The following is an 18,552-nucleotide window of genomic DNA, read 5'->3' as shown; positions in this document are numbered from 1 at the left end:
ACATGAATATATGTAAGACCGGTTATAAGTGATAAACAACTGATACAGTATTAAAATTCTAACCATGAAATTTGCTTTCTAAGAAGCTGTAAGTATAAAAGTTTGGGTGGATTTATAAGGTTTAAAATAATAATAATCAAAATTATTTTATGATTTACATGAAATAATAAATAAATTTTTTTGTGATTTATAAGTTGAACATTTAATTCTAACACATAAATATACCTTAGAATAAAATCAGTATTAAGTGAGTTAATAAAAAAAGATGTATATAAATATGTAATATTATTTAAATTATGTTTTCTTTCTTTAGATTCCATAAATATTTTAAAAAAATGTTCAAGATTTCGAAATCATTAGCCAAGTGTCGTTTTAATGCTCGTGGCCTAAGTATTTTAAAATCTAATACATCTTCTTTAACAAATTTAGAAGAAGGACAAGATATAGAAGGCTTTGAAATTAAAGAAATCAAATCAATTAATGACTTACAATTAACGGCCTTACGTTTAGAACACAAACAAACAAAAGCTGATTATTTGCATATTGATCGTAAGGATACAAATAATGTTTTTAGTGTAGCATTCCGAACTACCCCAACACATTCAAATGGTTTACCACATATACTTGAACATACTACTCTATGTGGAAGCAAAAATTTTCCATGTCGTGATCCATTTTTCAAAATGCTTAACAGGTCTATGGCTAATTTTATGAATGCAATGACAGCTCCTGATTACACATTTTATCCATTTTGCACTGAAAATCATTCTGACTATTACAATCTTATGGCTGTATATTTAGATGCTGTGTTTAATCCTATGTTAAGGGATTCCGACTTTCGTCAAGAAGGATGGCGTCTAGAACATACACTAGTAGAAGACAAAAATTCACCTATTGAAATTAAAGGTGTTGTTTATAATGAAATGAAAGGTGTTTATTCAGATAATCAACAAATATATAATGAGAACTTTCTAAACCAAATTCTACCTAGTAATACTTATGGAGTTAATTCTGGTGGTGATCCAAATGTTATACCATCTCTAACACATAGTGATCTTGTTAATTTTCATAATAGATATTATCATCCTAGTAATGCACGTTTTTATTCCTATGGTAGTTTTAATCTATCAAATCACTTACAATTTTTGAATGAAAAATTTTTGCATAATTATTCTGCTGATAATATTATTAAGGATGAAACTAAAGTACCAAACGAAAAACGGTGGACTAGTTATAAACGTTCTCATGTTTTTTGTAGGGAAGACCCTATGATACCTAAAGACAAACAGTCATCTTTAAGTATAGGAACACTTTGGAGTGATATTACTAATACTCAAGAAACTTTCGAATTGGCTATACTTTCTAGATTACTCTTAAGTGGACCCAATGCAAAATTTTATAAATCTTTAATTGAACCAAATATTGGTACAGATTTTAGTTCACCTACAGGATATACTGATCAGACAAAAGATACTTTTTTTGCTGTGGGTCTCCAAGGAATAAATGAGTCTGACTTTGATAAAGTTGAATCAATATATGATGAAACAATAAAATCAGTAATAAAAAATGGGTTTGATCAACGTGATATTGAAAATATTTTACATTCAGTGGAACTATCAATGAGACATCAAAGTTCTAATTTTGGTTTAAATCTTCTTTATGGACTTTTACCTGTTTGGAATCACGAAGGAAATGTTGTAGACGTCTTGAATGTTGGTAAAAAAATAAATATTTTTAAACAAAATATGACTAACGATTCTAATTATCTACAATCATTGATGAACAAATATTTATTGAACAATAAACACAAACTAATTATGACTATGTCACCTAATCAAAATTATGAAGTCTTACGAAAAGAAGCGGAAAATAATTTGTTGAAAGAAAAACTGCTTTCATTATCAGCTGAAGATAAGGAAAATATTTATTACCAAGGACTAGAATTACGTAAAGAACAGGATGCTGTACAAGATGCTTCATGTTTACCTTCACTGACAATTAATGATTTAAAAAAGACTACTGATTCAGTGCCTTTGAAAAAAGAAAATTTTAGCAATACACCTATATTTATATTTCCACAATCAACTAATCAAGTAACTTATTTTAAAAGTATAATTAATACATCAATGTTACCCGAAAACTTAAAAAGTCTAATTCCTTTGTTTTGCAATGTTGTAACAAGAATGGGAACAATATCTAAAAACTACAAACAGTTTGATCAGTTAATAAGAAAATCTACTGGAGGTTTAGGAGTATCTCAAGCTATAATAGATTCCCCAAGTGAAATTTTAACTATGAAGGAAATTATACTTTTAAATTCTCATTGCTTGGACAAAAATGTAGATGATATGTTTGATCTTTGGACACAAATTTTTACTGAAGTAGCATTTAAAGATGAAAACAGATTCAAAACTCTTATTCAAGAAGAGGCGAGTAGTCTAGCTAATAGTATTTCTGGTAGTGGACATGTATATGCTATGTTATGTGCGACTTCAGCAATAAATCCTATTGATGCTCATCGAGAATCATATGGAGGACTAAAATATATAAGTAAAATGAAAGAAATAGCACATTTGAATGATTTATTACCAGTGTTAAAAAATCTCAAAGATATTGGCTTACAACTTTTAAATAAAAATTTTATGAAATGCTCAATAACTATAGTAGATAATAATATTATGGCAGTTAAAAGTTTAGAAAATTTTATAAATAATACTCATGGCAATTGGGACTTGAAAAATGAATACACTAAAGTTTTACAAAATGATTTAAAAAAAAATTGCTTCCATCATGTATTACCATTTTCAGTAAATTATTGTGCCAAAGCTCTTCCTGGTGTTCCTTATACACATAAACACTTCGCTGCTCTTAAAGTTCTTTGTAAATATTTGAGTTCAAAATACTTGTTACCAACAGTAAGAGAGAAAAATGGAGCTTATGGTGCTGGTGTTTCTGTATCATCATCAGGTAGTATTCAAATGTATTCTTATAGAGATCCAAAACCAGTTAATACCTTTGAAGCCTTTGATAATATATCTCAATGGATTAATAAGAGAAATATTTCATCAGAAGAATTAAATGAAGCAAAATTAGCTGTTTTTCAAGGAATAGATCATCCTATTGCACCAATGGCAAAAGGTAATGCATTATTTTTATATGATATGACAGAAGAAATTCGTCAAAATCATCGAATGCAAGTTCTGAATGTTAAATTAGATGATTTGGTTAACTTAACTAATTTGTATTTTTCTAATAAAATCTTTGCTAAAGCTCTAATTGGACCAAAATGTAAAGAAATTAATACAGAAAATGATCCCCAATGGGTTATCACTAATCATGAATAGTTGTTAATTTTTTTTTTTAATACATAAGTTATTTAATTTTTTATTTACTAAAATAGTTATGAATAAATTAATATGTATATACTTGTAGATATATTATTTATATATTTATTTCATATCTATTTTTGATCTATTATAATTGCAAAATATTAATAATATTATTAATATTTTGCAATTAAATAGATTTATTTTGTATGTTTTATTATTTATATTTTTATATGGATGATTAGGGAAAGACTTACTTTGCTTTGATACTTAAGGTATAGGTATGGAAAGATTTTATAATAGTCAGGTATTACATGGAAACATCAAGGATTTTTTATGATTTTGCCTCAATATTTTAAAATTATGTATACTTACGCCCCTTAAAACAAGTACAGAATATTTCTAAAAATTAGTAGAAGTTTACATACATATACGAATTTAAATTTTTGTTTATAAATATGAATTTGTTTAAAAGTAGCTTAATTTTTAATATTTATAGTTTATATTACACATAGTATAATCCTAAGCCTACGTCCTAAATTTCTAGTAACTCATAAAATTTTGATATTTTTTTTCAAATTATAATTATTTTAAAAAAAGGCCTTAGATAAAGTTTTGTTTAAAAGTTCTCTCGCCTTAAAAAAAAAAATATGTTTTTAGCTGGGAAATCTTTTTGTTTTTCCTTGCAGTTTTAATGACAGTGATTTTGTATAGCTGAAAAGTTATTTTAGGAGATTTTTTCAAAATTCAATAGGATAAAATAAAAATTTTAAATAGTTCTAAAATACAAACGGGTAATGTGTGATAATTCTAAGGAAAATATAAAAATTAATGTTTTATACTTGTTTTGATTTTAGCTTCGATGCGAAGCTGAGAAGGTATTAATTTTACCATGATGTTTTTTTTTTTTTATGTCTGTTGCCACTTTTCTCAGCTCTCATTGGACCGATTTTTTTCAACAATACGTCAAAAGATCACAAATCGTATCTAGTTGAAGACATTATCCTTAAAAATTGAAAAATTTTCCCTCGTTCCCCGTAAATGGGGGAAATATCCAAAAAAATTACAAATTTAAAAATCGGTAAATTTTGTCATTTTTTTCACTTTTTTTTCCTAAAACTTCCATAACTTTTTCAAAAATCAACAAATCAACATAATTTTTTTTTATACTGAAACCTTAGGTAATTTCCTTTCGTTTGATATCATTTTTTTTTGAAAATCTAACACTTATTCTGCTCACTGGGGGGATTTAAAATAGTAACTTTTTTACAAAAAATAACTTTTTCAACTTAATTTTTGAAAATGTTCCGGAAATATTGCGTCCTTTAAACATATGTCAAATTAAAGCTTATTTTATGTACTATAAAATGAAAAAAAAAATTTGTCCCGAACGACCTATCTTCTATGCGCAAATGGCTACCATATTCAAAAATATACTATTTTTCTGTTAAAATCCTGGGTTTTGAATTTTAATTTTATCTTAAAATATCTTATAAGGGCAATACACTGCCCTATTTTTTTATAATTATTATTTTTATAATAGGCTAAATTGAATAACTTTTTATTGATTTTCTTAGATATATAATCATTAAAATTAATTAAATTCTGAATATTTCCATTGTAGAATCTTTAAACGCCAAAAGTTAATTAGAAATGATTACTATGATTTTTATTTTAAAGTCAAAAAAGTAATTTTTAAATTTGAGTTAGCTTAAATAGCCAATTTTTTAGCTTCGATGCGAATTTTTAATAATATTAAAACTTAGAAGTGATAGAAAAAGTCTAATTGCAAATTTGAAAACATCGCAAAAAGTTGATTTAGAATGGTATATTTTTGTTACTGATGAAAGTTCCTTGTAGTTCAGTGCATTTATTTATAGTAACAAACAGTTTTTATAGAAATTTATTGTATCAAGCCCTTTAAATTTTTATACACGTAAAAATAAAGCAAAATACATCTTCTTTATTATTTTTATAATTTCTCCGTTTAAATTACTATATTAAATTATTGAATATCAATTTCATACTAAATTTAATAATTATAATTAATATTTATTCATATATTATATTTTAAAATCAAAGAACAACTAATTAGGATATAATCAAAGAAATAAGAGTTGATGTTGCTCTTGGAATAATCCACCAATTTCTCTAAATGAAACACTATCTACAGATTTGCATCGAAGCGTTTCTTATGATAGTGATTTTAATCACTGTCAGATATCATCTATACTTGTCCCATCTTTGCCTTGTCTACACTGTGCCTCGACCCCACTGTGCTACCGTTTTTTTTTATATTTCAAAATTAGATTTTGCCCAACTAGTACTGAGTTATGGACCACTGATTTAAAAATAATATCAGTTTTATTTAAAATAAATAGTTGTAAAAATGATGTAATTTATATATATATATTGTAATTTTTAAATTAAAACAATATTCAAAAAGTTATGATCCAGTACGCTTTTTATGTTAAGAAATACATTTTCACTTCATCGCTGTAACCATCCATGTTGAATACACCAGTTCCCATTCGATGACTTTAATTAAGCAACGTCTTGCGTAGTTAGTACTTGGATAGGTGACCGCTTGGGAACTTTAAGTGCTGTTGGTATTTTTTTAAATACCTAATATTATTATTTTGAGTGTAAATTATGAATTTTTTAAATGTTTCAATAATTAAATAAATTATATAATGATATGAATATTTATTTATTTTCGATCCAACAATTTTTAATTATTAACTTATCAAGTTTTACGATTTGATACCACCACAGATATTGATAATAAATTATTATCTATATCTGTAGTTACTATTATCAACTCACGTTATATTGTTATCTCAGATTCCAAATAAGTTTATAGATATTATAACATATAAATATTATTTATCTTTTAATAATTTTACAATATTTGAAAATTTGTCATTCATAGTTGTTGTTTATTGTTTGTTTTTTAAACCTTTTTCTTATTACTCCTGAATTTTTGATTCTATGAAGCAATATTTTTATGAATATCCATTAGTTTCATAAATTAAATTAAACTCCATGTTATAATATTATATAGATTGTGTTATTAAATTGTATTTCGTATAATTATTAAGAAGTAAAATTATTTTATTTTTTTAACTTAAAATAGATAAATTAAAAAATAAAAAAATAGATAAACCATTTATTTGCTATATTTCTTTCATAGAATTAACACAATCAAACTCCTCCTATATTAACCAAGCAAAAGTAAAACTTAATATTTGTATAAATAATAATTTAACATGTATGGTTGACATACAATAAAAATTTTAATATTTTTTTGGTCAACTATCGAGGTATATATACACTGATCTAAAGTCAAAGACGAATTTAGTTTTTCAAATATAAATAAATTTTTATTTATAAAAATTAACTTGTTAATGACTTTAAGATAAATAAAAATTTTATTGCAGGAATATTTAATTGAAAATACATTTTTCAACTAATATGACTGAGACATGTTTATTCATTGAACAAGACTGGGAGAAGTGTGTGAAGTAAGAAAAATATTATATAATTTTTTTTTATTCGATATTCCTAAAATAAAAACATTTGTCTTAGATCAATTAGAGGTAGATCTTGGATATCTATTAAGCCAATAGGTAAATATTCATTTTTTATTTTTACAAAGTGATATTTAAATATTTGTCTTAGAAATTAATTATGGAGAATCTTGAATATTTATTTTTAATAATTTCAATATTAATTACCTAAACAAAGATCAGCTTCACAAGCCATTTCTGACTGTTATATATGTCCAAAATATAAAATATTTTATTTATATTATATTTTACTACATCACATATATATAAATGTTTTTAATTTTGTTAACTCTAATTTTTAGGTATGCCTAGCCTATATGGATATATAGAATGTTCTTCTATTAAAATGAATGGAATACCAGTTTTAAAAGGAACTAATGGTTTTGAAATTGATTGTGTAACTTCACATGCTATTCAATTAAGACATGTATTATGTGGTCTTGTCACAATTCTATCACCTTACAGAACTTTTAAAAAAATTCATCAAAAAAGTGTTAGTGTTCTAATTATTTAAAGTATTATAATAAACATATTATTTGAGAAATAATATTCTAAGTGTGTTATTAAATTATTAAGTATTAGTGGAAGATTGTTTTAAACAAGTATATCAGTATTTAATTAACTCAAAAAAGATTAATTTCATTTGTATGTTTAAAAAATTAGGAAATAAGTATCCATAATTGTAATAATATAAAAATAAGGATATTTTTAAAAATTATCTGAGCAATATAAATATTATTATAATAATATAGTGAAACTTCCAACATAATTTTATTTTGTTTTGATAGATTACATCATTAGATGTTATTAACGGTCAGTGTGTGTCAGCTTCTGATAGTATCATTAAAACCTGGAGTACTTTAGATGAAGAAGAAAAAGAAGTTGGATGTTTTCTTAAAAATATTAAAAATATATTTACTAACCATTAATTTGTTAAGGTAAAAATGACTGGGCATTATGGTGATATATACTGTTGTCGTTGGTTTCCTAGTGTAGAAGTTGTTTTAAGTTGTGGTGCCGATTTAAGAATCAAAGTTTGGAATGCTTTAACTGGAGAATGTGCTATTACTCTAACAGGTCACACTAATACTGTCACAGATATAGCAATTGTCGATAGAGGCCAAAATATTATTTCAGTATCCAAGTAAGATCATGTGTAATGAAATGAAGTTGTAATAATAAAATTTTAATATTGATAGAGATGGCACAGTAAAATTATGGCATGTTGCTAGTGGAACAGTTTTAGATGATCTCATTAATCTAGATACATCAATAAATTGTTGTTCATTAAATATTATACAGAATAAAGATTTTGGAAAACGCACATTGCCAATTAGTATGAAACTATTATTTTATACATAGTTATCAACAATACTTTTATTTTCAGTTTGATATATTTAATACTAATATTATTTATTTAGATGATAAAGAATTTGGAACCAATAACAAAGCATTATTGATAGGTTGCGAAAATGGAATAGTAGCATTAATTGCTGTGTATACTCGAAAAATCATAATAAGTTCAAAGCTAGATGTTGCAGTTAATGCATGTTTTTTAAATAACGATGCACATCTTTTTGTTGGATGCAATGATGGCAGTGTTCTTTGGTTAAATACAGAATTAGTTACCATATTTTCAATTCATGATACTACTTCGCCAGTAAGATGTTTATGTTTGTTTAAAGACAGACTTGTAACTGGACATAGTGATGGTTCTTGCGTAGTTAGATCAACTAATGGAAAGAAGGCTTACTTAAGTGGTACAAATTCAGATTCTATTTATGATATTAGTACTGATGGTCGTTTCCTTTATACTGCTTGTAGAGATGGTATAATAAGAAAATATTTACCAGAGTTATTACCAAATTAAACTCACTGTTTATCAATTTTTTAATATATTAATATAATTTTGTATTAAATAAATATAGAATATATACTATTCAATTAATGTACAACAATGTATTGTTTCAAAATTTATTTATCAACTTAAAAACAAATAACATTACCTTAATAAATGAAGAATGATTTTTTTTTCTTATTTTGTCTTTACAAAATTGTACGTAAGTTTCTTTTATAAAATGACTATAAATAACTCTGTTTATTTATAATAAATGTTAAATTACGATGCAAGTATTCCGCCTGAGAAATGACAGAAAACCTATTCAATTATACATAAATACTTGTATTGTTTCATAGGAGAATGTTGGGGTATAGGGTGGGAGAGGGTGTTGTTCTGAGAGGATTTGATAACGAGAAAAGGGAAATATTTTATAGGCTTAGGAGTTGACGATGGCTGCATTGAGAATTACCGTCGTGGGCTGATGTATATCAGGGTCGGTAGCTATTGGAATTGCATCCATGCCCCGACGGTGCTCGTTATGTCAGAGCGGATTAGGTGTAGTAAGTGGCACATTAGGCACAGTTGGTCGACCCTCCAGCTTGCTGTACTCCAATAGAAATTCCTTGGGAACTTTACGCCACGTTAAAGCATCAAATACATAGTATGTACCACGTTCATAAGTGCTGGTTTTTTCTATTAGACTTAATCCAGGGGCTTGAGTAATCCATACTCGTTCTTCCATATGGTAACGCCAGTCTCGAGAATATCTATGTAATTATTTAAATTTTAATAAAAAATTCAACTGTCAAATTTTAAGGACTTACAATTCATTAGCTGCTGCTAATTGGATTGCATCACCATAATTAGTGTAGAATAAGTAGAATAATAAATCTTCTTTATATCTGGATAACTTGATATGTGCTAATTTATCTCTGAAAACCAAAATAAATAATAATATGTTAATTTTTGTAATATTTTAATTTTTATAAATAACAAACCGTATTCCATGGTTAATAATGTACTCAGGGGGCCCATGAAATTCAACATCTTGGGGCCTACATGGTGCATCTGCCCATGGTCCAGCAAATGTTGGATAAATGTTTTCTGGTGAATTCAAGTTCAGTCCAAGTGCAGTTAAGTCTTGTCCAAGAGCCAATGATACTAAGTTAGGATCAGATTCTGCTGCTCTAATGAATGTTAACAGACCAACAATACCAAATTGATCACGTACCATACTACCTGGTATATTAGTTACTTTACCTAAAAGTTTTTTTTGTTTTTTAATTAAAATATTGAATTTAATTAGGTTACATAAATTTAATAATGAATATAAACTAAAGATGTGCTGGGTACCCAGCTTTCTAATAATTGCTGGGTACCCGCCATTCTTTTTTAGGACTTTGCTTTTACCAAATACTCGGTTTGTAAGAATCTTTTTACCCGGTACTCGGTTTGTAAGTTATTTTTACTTAGTACTTGTTATTTTTCCTGGCTTTACCTTAAAAAATTATGTTACATGAGAATTTTTTATTTACAGTCATAATTTATAGTTTTAGCCCAGTACTTTGTTATTATTATCATATCTACAAAATTTTCAATCATTGAGTAGATAATAATGATAGTTATTTTACCTTTCGAGAATAACAAAAAATTATTTATGTATATAACTCTACACCTATATTTTGGTTTTAACTTAAATGAGAAGGAAATGTTACACATCCAATATTTTGATCTTTTTATTTAATAAATACTGAAAGTTTGGCTACCCAGCTTTTACTCTACATTTGGTTTGTATGCACTTTTTTTAACCCAGCTCTTTGTTAGTATATGTATTTATTATTTGGGAGGGAAGAATACTCTTTGTGTTCCAAACAGAAATAATGGCAATACTAGTAGGGCGCCAGAACCTGCTAGTATTCAAGAAAAAGAACATAAGTATCCTAAGTGATAGTAAAGCCGTTCTGAAGGCACTTAGTAATAACCAAGTGACTTCAAGGCTAGTTTTTGAATGCAGGGAAACTTAGAATCACTAGCAAGGTTCAATAAAATTATACTGGCATGGGTACCAAAACACAGCGATATGACTGGTAATGAAAACACAGACTTTCTAGCAAGTAAAGTCACAGAAAACACCTATGTTGGATCAGAACCAGCGGTAATACTTACAGAGCAAACCCTCAAAGTATTACTCAAAAACAAGTGTAGAGAACAACACAAGAAGAAAACATGGTATTATCTAGTGGTACCTAGACAATCAAATATTTTCATCAAGACTCCCAGTTTACTACTAAGGGATCTTAATAATTTGACTAGATATCAAATGTCATTTGTTGAACTACTGGTAAGACACAGTCATCTGTTTAAACATCTTTACACAATGGGAATAACAGAATCACCACTGTCCAGGAAGTGTGGGACAAAAGAGTAAGATTTATTTCACATTATGCGTGAATGTGATATCCTGGCCACATTAAGGTCTAAACATTTGGAAAAATCTTTTCCCAAAAAAAAAAAGATATCGAAAACCCAAAGAGTTACTTAATTTTGTTGAGACAGGACTCTTTGAATATATATATATATAGATGGTGTCCTAATAGGACGTCTTATAAATAGTCTTAGGTATTCAACAATAACAACAATACTTTGTTGGAAACATTTATGTGAAGAAACAAAATTAATATAATTTCTGTAGTTGTGGCACATTGGACTTATAGGTCTGAATGCATGTGCAGTTCTTGCCCAACTCTATAACAACTAAAACTACTATTTGGATCATATCTAATACAAACCATCAGGGGATGTTTGCACTCCTTTCTTAATATCCGAGTTTCCATTTTCTTGAGAATTGTTGTCCGTTTGGCTATTTAGATTGTTCAGTCTCTGATCTAGATGGTCATTGGACATTTGCATACCATTTTGATCTAATGAGTTTATTGTTGAGCCAGAAGTTATAATGGTGGATTGTTGATTTGGATCTGTTGTTGAAGACGAGGTTGTTACATTAAGAGGTTGGGTACCGGGTAACGCTGGAAAGTCTTTACTGCTCATTGTAAATTCGCTGGTTTCAGACGTTGGAGCTTTCACCATTCCCACTATATAAATATAATAAATAAATTAAATAAATGTCATAGAAAGTCTGATTGTACCTATATATTATTTTTACCAGAAAATACCACTCTAACTTAATGATTTTAACTCACTACTGAACAGCTGATCAAATGATTTGAATGGTGAATGTTTACCATAAGGTTTTCCGGCAGGCATTGTGCTGGAATGTAGGACACTATCACCCTGTCCACTACTTGATATTCGTCCTGTAGTAAGAGAAGGGAATTCGGACGGGTCTAATATAGGAGGTGCTGAATTACCATTGTCTACATGGTTACTACCAAATGCTGAATGAAAACCATGTTGAGAAGACAAATTATAACCAGATGTTGATCGGTTATTTGAACTTGACCCACCATAATTGTTCATTGCATTATTCGCCAATGATGTTGAACTCCTAAAAAAAAATTGAATACTTAGAGAGGAATGTTTCACAATAAAACTAAATTATAGACCATTCTTGCATGAGTGATGCAATTCCCGGCATATGTCCTCGCCTGTCTGCTCCCGGGTTGGTAGCAAATCCACCTCTCTGAAAGATACCCCTCGATATGTTGCTAGCCTGAGGCGATTGCATATTAATTGACGCCCGATTAGGCGACAGTTGTTGGTGTTGTGGTGTAAACATTTGCTAATTGCCTTGGTAGCCACTGTTGCGCCTGTTTGTAACTTGTGAATGTGCCTAAGCACACTTTCTATTTTTATTAGCCTACTGAAAATTAATTTAAATATAATAAATAATAATTCATTAATACTAGTTAACAAAAAAGTAATTTAAAATTTAGCTTCTATAAATACCCTCATTTATTATATCAAAATACAGTTAATCAAACAATAACAATTATTATAATTGAGGTTTTACAATAGAAAAAGGGTAACAAGATCGAAAAATCAATTTTTTCTTTAACAAAGAACTGTAGTAATACAAAATTAGTAACCTGATGCTAGTTCAATCTGTTTAGGCAAATTATTTTTTTCCCTTTACTGAAAAGTTTTGTTTTTGTAACTTAGTATCTCTTTTTTCATCATTTAAGATCATTTATGACCTATACATTGATATAAAACCTTATGATAAGATTAAAATAATTTTTAGCTCCTTAAGTTTTTTAATACTTTGATTAACTATTAACCAAAGGGGGGATTTTTTTTTTCAATTTTATAGCTCCTTGAAGATTGTCTAAATTTTTTTTTAAATACTTTTTATGAAATTACTTCCAAAATAGGTAGTTAATATACACAAATCAAGAATCAAATAAAAAAATGAGTTTCAAACAATACATTATTTCTTATTTTGATATTTTATATGTTGAGAAGCTGTAGTGGTTTGTTCATATTATTGCATATGTAATTATAGAAGAAAAAGTCATATTTGGTATAATAAGGTGATCATTTATGAAGTGACAAATATCCACAAACAACTTTACTTAAAATATAGCAACAAAAATGAGTGTACTATCAAATAAAACTAGATCAATATTTTTTCTACATAAGGGTAAATTGAACAACAATCAACAACAAATAATTCTAGATTTAACTCTCTAAATCCCAATATTAATTCTGTTACTCGTATAATAAATTGTTTTATTATTTAAGCTAGTAGAAATATAATAAAACCAAGGTTAGAATATCTATCAAATGCATTATTTATCATGTTCTATTTAATAAATATTACCAAGAGAATCAAATAATTATAATAGTTTGTGGGAGATTTATTTAGGAAAAAAATTTATTTTTATTGGTTATAATATAAAAGAATAAATAAAGTTGATCAATTTATAGGTTAATTATGTAAAAATATACATCAAGTATGATTTCAAAATATATAAATTAAATATAATTGTACTTCATTTGTTAAATTTAATTAAAACAATTTCATCAAATTTAAGAAAAATACATATTAGTATAGTAAAAGGTGTATTAGTTTAATGTTTAATACAAAAACTAAGAGAAAATTTTACAAAAATCTATGTTCTTTACATGGTAACAATTTTTACTATATTAACAAACATCATACATAAAAACAAGAAAAATTACGTTAACAAAATAAGAGACAGATTAAGATAAAATAATGAATCATAACCACTATGTATTTACCTAAAATATAAAAATATATATGTCAATGTACTTAAATATTACATCAAATTTTCAAATTTTTAAGAAAATAAAAATATTTTACCTAATATTTCACCGAATAAAATTTTTTAATGAACTTTCAGAAGAAATGAGTTTTAAACATAATAAAACATTATGTATCATAATATATATTATATATATACATATATATGTATATATATAATACTGAATTGTGGATATATAATCAAATAAAAATACATTAATTTTAGTTAATAATTATTATATACACAAAGAGCAAAACCATTTTGCGTATTGGATGTAGCCAGTATATATGAAATTGATTTTTATCAATACATTTTTAAGATTTTCACATTCACTATTTTAAATAATTAAATATTTAATAACACAATTATCCACTATAACAAGAGTAACTTCCAAGAATGCGTAAAATTAAAAATTATTATACTATTTACAATCTTACCTAAGGACCTATTTACTGTGATAAGGAAGTATAAAAACTGGTTGCTTCTCAACGTCGAGTCGTGGCCAACATATTGCCTGTTGTATAAAATTGCATTGAACTATGATATATTGGCCGTATGGCGGCAATATTTTTCGTTAATATCGGCTGAACGCAACAAATGGTGTTAAGGGGTGCGTGTAATATTAAAGTTTTTTATGGTAATATGTGTGCGGCGGACTTGATGCATGTGAATTATGAACGCGGCTAGCGCGATTATGACAGAACGTTGATGGACGGCTTTTGAAAAAAGGAAGCTAATACATGAAAGATGAAAAAGTAATTGCGTTTGTTTTTTTTTAACTTGATAGTTATTATCGTGTTGACTTGCGATATTTGAGTATACGACGAACTCGCCACTCGGGACTTTTGCGAATCTGTGAGAAAATAAAACAAACTCAATAACATTGGGCAAACAAAGCGCTGCTGATAGCAATGGAAGAAAGAAGATAAAAACGCGTTTTTTGAAAAACAGATTTATATAAATTTTTAGAATTGCTTTCAACATACAATTTATACTAATGAAACAGGTTTTATATGAAATTTATTTTTAACTATGGAAACTTGGAACAATTTTCAAATTTTTCTTCGACCTCGTTGATAAGGCACTGATTACACTGTAATATCTTCTTCTATAGCTTAACCCGTCCAACCTCGCGATATTTTATATTGGGCGTTGGTTGTTCTATTTTATTAGTATTTTTGACGTCTTATAGTGCTGTATTAAGTTATTGCAATTATACTTTTTTTATTAAATAATTAATTTTACCAAGAAATTTCTTTGAAAACCTTATTTAAAATGGCTCTTAGCGATGCTGATGTTCAAAAACAAGTTAGATATTACCTGATATTTGTGAAAAAAATACCTACACATATTCAATTAGACATTTAAAATACATCCATTAAATATTTCAGATTAAACATATGATGGCCTTTATTGAGCAAGAGGCCAATGAAAAAGCTGAAGAAATAGATGCTAAAGCTGAAGAAGAGTTTAATATAGAAAAAGGTCGTTTGGTTCAACACCAACGTCTTAAAATCATGGAATATTTTGAACGCAAGGAAAAACAAGTTGAACTACAAAAAAAAATGTAAGTTTTAAAATAAAAAAACTATAAGTGATTTAATTTTTACTAAATTATCATAAGATTAAAAGGAAATATTTATTATAATAAGTACAGTAATATGTTTTTTACTGTTATAAATGAAAACCGGACATGAATTTGTATTTATAAAATGTTCGTGTTTATGTTATAAAATTTTTATTTTTATTATGTAAATTTATTTATTATTATTTCAGTTTTTGCTTTTATTTTTAAAATCTGCTAATTTTTGCTACTTAAAATTTTCAAATTGTTATCAAGGTCAAAGTTGAAAATTTACATGGTAATTTTTTTAATGCCAGCAAGTAGATTTCTCTTAAAATAATGATTGTTAGGAAAATTATTTTTGATATTTTTTAGTTTCATATAATTATTGATTTATCAGTTATTATTACTTTTATTAATTTATCCCTTATATCTTATAAGGTCTCAACTTAATTTTTTTAATTGCAACATTCATACTTATTTACTTTATAAAATAAAAAATGACTGATCTATTACAAATTATAACCCATTATTTTTAAATTTACTACCATTTTAAATGATAGACTGGAAGTGAGGCGAAGGCATGATAATATTAATCTTCAGATATTTTTCGTCCATACCTCTTCTACTTTGATATAAAAATGTTAACAACCTTCGAAGTACTAGTCCAAAAGTTTGTTATTGATCGATCATTATCTTAATTAAATGATTTTTTTATTTTATAACCTGGTTAAATATGTAAGCTGCTATTTAAAAAAATAAAATTGTCACTTTTATTAGATATAACAGATGAATTAAAAAAGTAATTAATAACTAATAAAAAAATATGTGAAATTAAAGAGTGAAAAAACAAAAATTTTCTTAAAATAATTATTATTTAAGGAGAAATTGAGAAATGCATGTACAACTGATATAGCCAATTTTACAATAAGTGCGATAAAAATAAAATGTCACTCCTTTCAATTTTTATAAGTAAAATTTCTAATATAATTTTTTTTTAATTTAAATTTGGTAAAAACAATTTTAAACTTATTATTATTATTTACAGTCAATCTTCTAATATGTTAAATCAAGCACGTCTTAAAACACTTAAAGTTCGTGAAGATCATGTTAGAGAAGTTTTGGATGAAGCCAGAAAGCGTTTAGTAGAAGTAACCAATAACCCCCCATTATACAGAGAAGTACTCAAAAAGCTTATTCTGCAGGCTATCTTACAGGTTGGTCGGAAAAACTTAAACGTACAATAATTTAATTAGCTTATTGATGTCTTGTCTTACATTTTGTGTTTTTAAAAGTATAAAGTTATTCTAAAATAATATAATTCACACTTAAACAAGGTATATGTCCTAATGTTACATTAAACAACATCCTAATTCCCTCGTAAGATTAGGTCAGGTACTTGGAATCATCTTAGATAAACGACTAACCTGGAGTCATCATATTCACAATATAAGAACAATCCTTAATAAACTAAATTAATTTAATTAAATAAATTAAATTTTTAATCTACAAAATGTTACTCAAATCTATTTGGACTTACAGACTGTAACTTTGGGACATTCCAAAAAATTTAAACTCAAACAGGTCCAATTAGTTTAGCACTTCAATAAATCTTCACCATATATATCTCATACTTAAAACTTCATAATGATATTGCTAGTAAAACTATTAAGGAAGAAGCACACACTTATTACTCATGTTTCGCAATTAACATCAAAATTATTTCAATCCTTTTAACAAAGGGCCTATTCATCTTTACATTCCCAGGAAATCCTTGCGAAAGGCTGAAAAGGAAGTTGTTTTCATGATTTGTTGTTAACTTGTTATTTGCATTAATTAAAAAAAATTATATATATATAAGAAATAACTAATATTCATATGTCAAGTACCCTTATCTTACAAGCTTGTATGCAAAAAATGGTATAGTTTGTTTTTCAAATAAAAAAAAAAAAAAAGAATTATTTTATAATGTTATTATTTGAAAAGTTTATTTTTTATTTTTAATTATGTTCTATGAGATACAATAGCTTAGTAATACATTAGATTATCATTTTATTAATATGTAACTGAGTTTATTTTAATGATACCTTTAACTGTTAAATATTTTTTATTTATAATTTTACTTGTTTAGTTATTAGAGAAGAATGTTACATTAAGAGTTCGTGAAATTGATGCATCAGTCGTTGAAGGCTTATTGGATGAAGTAGCAGCTGAGTACAAATCAACATCCCAAAAAGATGTTAATCTAAGTTTCGATACGGAAACTTATTTGGCATCTAACACTTGTGGTGGTATTGAGTTATTTGCCCAAAAAAGTAAAATAAAAATCTGTAACACATTAGAATCCAGATTGGAGTTAATTGCTCAGCAATTAATACCAGCAGTTCGAACTGCATTGTTTGGTCGCAATCCAAATCGTAAATTTGCAGAATAAATAAAACATAACAATATTTTAAAGAAAAATCCATTAATATATTTTCTTCACATTCCACTGAGGTAATTATTGAACATTAAATATAATTTTAACCTCTTGTCATTAATGTAGTTTCCAATATTTATATATATATATATATATGTGTTTATTTTATTCTTATAAATTTAGTAGAGTTCATTTCTTATTTTTCTTTGTTATAATTAGTGTTCCATGTTTTTAAATTGTAAATCTTCGTTTTATTAATTAAAGTATTAATTTTATTGGTATTGTTAATTTATGACTCAAATTTTTTTTTCAATTTACAAATAATGACTTATATTTTTTTAAATATAAATGTGTAGAGGTTTGGTACAAGTCATTAAAAGAAACCTTTCAACTTATAAAGTTAAGTATGTTTGATAATAACTTTATAAATAATAATTATTTAGAACCAAGTAAAAAATAGATTAGAGACAACAAATAGTTATCATTAGATAATGTTATGTTTAGAAAATTTTTATACATCATAATCTCTAATATATAACCCTGATCATATCACTACGGTATATGTATTTTAAAATATGTACTTAACATAAAGTTTATTAAAAAAAAAAA

General features: G+C 26.5%; 4 protein-coding genes across 12 annotated transcripts in view; 3 read left to right on the top strand and 1 right to left on the bottom strand.

Annotated features, from left to right (window-relative positions):
- Nucleotides 1-3,435, top strand: part of LOC126902461 (presequence protease, mitochondrial) — a 3,739-nt gene extending 304 nt beyond the window's left edge. The window contains exons 1-2 of one of the 3 annotated variants that reach the window (XM_050679762.1): nucleotides 1-88; nucleotides 314-3,435. In XM_050679762.1, the coding sequence (XP_050535719.1) occupies nucleotides 336-3,344 (3,009 nt within the window). In that variant the 5' untranslated portion in view covers nucleotides 1-88; nucleotides 314-335 and the 3' untranslated portion in view covers nucleotides 3,345-3,435. The other 2 variants (XM_050679761.1, XM_050679760.1) reach the window with 2 other exon arrangements.
- Nucleotides 3,436-6,283: 2,848 nt separating this feature from the next.
- Nucleotides 6,284-8,933, top strand: LOC126902464 (proteasomal ATPase-associated factor 1-like). Of its 5 annotated transcripts, XM_050679770.1 has the most exons (9): nucleotides 6,284-6,429; nucleotides 6,520-6,649; nucleotides 6,767-6,850; nucleotides 6,915-6,955; nucleotides 7,198-7,388; nucleotides 7,684-7,776; nucleotides 7,834-8,039; nucleotides 8,095-8,231; nucleotides 8,317-8,933. In XM_050679770.1, exons 3-9 carry the CDS (start codon nucleotides 6,801-6,803, stop codon nucleotides 8,763-8,765), a joined length of 1,167 nt encoding a protein of 388 aa, XP_050535727.1. In that variant the 5' UTR covers nucleotides 6,284-6,429; nucleotides 6,520-6,649; nucleotides 6,767-6,800; the 3' UTR covers nucleotides 8,766-8,933. The 5 variants fall into 5 exon arrangements, with proteins under 5 accessions (XP_050535727.1, XP_050535729.1, XP_050535724.1 ...); XM_050679772.1 differs by lacking the exon at nucleotides 6,520-6,649; XM_050679767.1 differs by lacking the exon at nucleotides 6,284-6,429 and having other exon boundaries at nucleotides 6,477-6,649.
- Nucleotides 8,856-14,851, bottom strand: LOC126902463 (CCR4-NOT transcription complex subunit 2-like). Of its 3 annotated transcripts, none has more exons than XM_050679766.1 (7): nucleotides 14,398-14,851; nucleotides 12,299-12,555; nucleotides 11,978-12,240; nucleotides 11,525-11,827; nucleotides 9,734-9,995; nucleotides 9,560-9,667; nucleotides 8,856-9,502 (listed from the first exon to the last, which is right to left on the bottom strand). In XM_050679766.1, the coding sequence occupies exons 2-7, from the start codon at nucleotides 12,469-12,471 to the stop codon at nucleotides 9,277-9,279; spliced, it is 1,335 nt and encodes a 444-aa protein (XP_050535723.1). In that variant the 5' UTR covers nucleotides 12,472-12,555; nucleotides 14,398-14,851; the 3' UTR covers nucleotides 8,856-9,276. The 3 variants fall into 3 exon arrangements, with proteins under 3 accessions (XP_050535723.1, XP_050535721.1, XP_050535722.1); XM_050679764.1 differs by having other exon boundaries at nucleotides 11,936-12,240; nucleotides 14,398-14,848; XM_050679765.1 differs by having other exon boundaries at nucleotides 11,936-12,240; nucleotides 12,299-12,552; nucleotides 14,398-14,848.
- A 248-nt stretch (nucleotides 14,852-15,099) lies between these two features.
- LOC126902466 (V-type proton ATPase subunit E) lies at nucleotides 15,100-18,231 on the top strand. The gene is made up of 4 exons (XM_050679777.1): nucleotides 15,100-15,268; nucleotides 15,352-15,527; nucleotides 16,573-16,741; nucleotides 17,656-18,231. Exons 1-4 carry the CDS (start codon nucleotides 15,236-15,238, stop codon nucleotides 17,956-17,958), a joined length of 681 nt encoding a protein of 226 aa, XP_050535734.1. The 5' UTR covers nucleotides 15,100-15,235; the 3' UTR covers nucleotides 17,959-18,231.
- The last annotated feature ends 321 nt before the right edge of the window (nucleotides 18,232-18,552 follow it).

This window comes from Daktulosphaira vitifoliae, unplaced genomic scaffold, assembly GCF_025091365.1.
Source record: "Daktulosphaira vitifoliae isolate Bord-2020 unplaced genomic scaffold, ASM2509136v1 Scaffold_3, whole genome shotgun sequence".
In the NCBI taxonomy this organism is placed as follows: domain Eukaryota; kingdom Metazoa; phylum Arthropoda; class Insecta; order Hemiptera; family Phylloxeridae; genus Daktulosphaira; species Daktulosphaira vitifoliae.
Note: the sequence above shows the minus strand (reverse complement) of the source record. Positions and strands in the feature narration are given on the sequence as shown.

Bases quoted from the DNA above. Each gene is read 5' to 3' on its own strand.
- LOC126902463 (XM_050679764.1), bottom strand. From the start codon at position 12,471: ATGTTTACACCACAACACCAACAACTGTCGCCTAATCGGGCGTCAATT. The intron at 9,996-11,524 runs GTTTGTATTAGA...AAAAACTTTTAG, and splicing joins AGTGCAAACATCCCCTGATG to GTAAAGTAACTAATATACCA. The intron at 9,668-9,733 runs GTTTGTTATTTA...TTTGGTTTTCAG, and splicing joins ATTATTAACCATGGAATACG to AGATAAATTAGCACATATCA.
- LOC126902464 (XM_050679772.1), top strand. From the start codon at position 6,801: ATGACTGAGACATGTTTATTCATTGAACAAGACTGGGAGAAGTGTGTG. The intron at 7,389-7,683 runs GTTAGTGTTCTA...TTGTTTTGATAG, and splicing joins AAAAAATTCATCAAAAAAGT to ATTACATCATTAGATGTTAT. The intron at 8,040-8,094 runs GTAAGATCATGT...TAATATTGATAG, and splicing joins AATATTATTTCAGTATCCAA to AGATGGCACAGTAAAATTAT.
- LOC126902466 (XM_050679777.1), top strand. From the start codon at position 15,236: ATGGCTCTTAGCGATGCTGATGTTCAAAAACAA. The intron at 15,269-15,351 runs GTTAGATATTAC...TAAATATTTCAG, and splicing joins ATGCTGATGTTCAAAAACAA to ATTAAACATATGATGGCCTT. The intron at 16,742-17,655 runs GTTGGTCGGAAA...TTACTTGTTTAG, and splicing joins TTCTGCAGGCTATCTTACAG to TTATTAGAGAAGAATGTTAC.